Source organism: Austrofundulus limnaeus, unplaced genomic scaffold, assembly GCF_001266775.1.
Source record: "Austrofundulus limnaeus strain Quisiro unplaced genomic scaffold, Austrofundulus_limnaeus-1.0 Scaffold1, whole genome shotgun sequence".
Classification (NCBI taxonomy): Eukaryota; Metazoa; Chordata; class Actinopteri; order Cyprinodontiformes; family Rivulidae; genus Austrofundulus; species Austrofundulus limnaeus.
Window position 1 is genome coordinate 5989929 of NW_013952403.1, and position 1363 is coordinate 5991291.

The window sequence follows — 1363 nt, forward strand, 5'->3', positions numbered from 1 at the left end:
GGCTGCTGTATGGTCTGTACCCTCCTGGTACCTACACCACCTTCAGCAAAAGCCATGAGAAGGGCAAGGACTACTATCAGAACATCCACTACTTGAAAGAACATGGACCTGGTCATGGACACCAGCAGAAAGTCTTCCCAAGATCCTCCTAGTGCTTCACAACTAGTCATATGTAGCTGCACCGTTGTGAATTTTAAAGTTTGTGCYAAACTTAGTTTTTCCTTTCCCCTGCAGATACTCCTGCCATTTTTATTTTTGGTCAAATAAAGATGGTGGTAAATGGCATCTGACTTGTGTAGAATCTTTATTTGGGTGTGAGAAGTGCTTGAAGGAAATTCTCTAAATTAAATTTGGGAGACCTATTAGTGTCTCAGTCACAATAGGTTTTAACCTGGTGCGTGCCTTAACCAGGATCCCCTCTATCACCTGTGAAATTTCCATATAAAAATACTGTTTTACAAGCAATCCAAGGAGTAGATTAGCATAGAATCTCTGCAGGTCAGGGTGTTGCAGTGGTCAAAAAGCTAAAGCTGTCTAAGCCAAAGGCTAACTTATCACCATTTACCCTCAGCCAGCTCACTTTATAAAACCTGGACGTATCAAATTGAGTTGATGAGCCCTGCTAAACTAACTGGCTTCACCAAAATCCGGACAAAAGCATTGAACTGTCTGCGATTACGTGCAGCTTGCTACCTAAGATGAGACTTTCACAAGGGTAGAGGGGCTCAGCAGCAACCGCTGCATTAAAAACTGATTAGTCTCAAACAAGCAGCTAGAGAACACCAGGAAAAAGCTCTGTCAAAAATGCCACCAAAAGGATTAGTCTCCAGTTCAGAACAGAAGCTAAAAGCTGCTCCCACAGATGATTACATGGAAAGATCACTGATTCGCTCATTTYGCTGTCAATCAAAAAGGGATTCAGCCTCAGATCATGCAGAAGCTGAGCGTCTGGGCCAGCCCACTGCCCATAGACGCTGAGTGTCCGATGGGCAGGACAAAGCCCAGCATTTATCGAATGACTCATCTCGTTTCGCTGCAGTCTTTGCTTCACTATTGAACTTTGGATGCTCAGCGTCTGCACGGTTTAACCTCCTCAGACCCGAACTCTTGCTTGATATGTATTTTTTACATTTTCCTTAATATTTGAGCTGATTGGGACTTGAGTGTAAAAACAAAGATTTATCTTTTTACGTAATGCAGTTTCTGAGAAAAGTGCTGTCCACATATGTGGACATTAGTTTTAAAAATTGACAGAACACAACAAACTCACAGTTGTGTAATTATGTTTAAAACTCTACAGGTGCTGGTCATAAAATTAGAATATCATGAAAAAGTAGATTTATTTCAGTAATTCCATTTAAAA

At 41.4% G+C, this 1363-nt stretch overlaps 1 protein-coding gene across 1 annotated transcript in view; it reads left to right on the forward strand.

The window, feature by feature from the left end:
• The window catches only part of LOC106516518 (uncharacterized), an 8080-nt gene extending 7810 nt beyond the window's left edge, over positions 1–270 (forward strand). Inside the window, exon 5 of the mRNA XM_014006924.1 lies at positions 13–270. Coding sequence (XP_013862378.1) covers positions 13–152 — 140 coding nt within the window. The 3' untranslated portion in view covers positions 153–270. The remainder of the gene's footprint in view (positions 1–12) is intronic.
• The last annotated feature ends 1093 nt before the right edge of the window (positions 271–1363 follow it).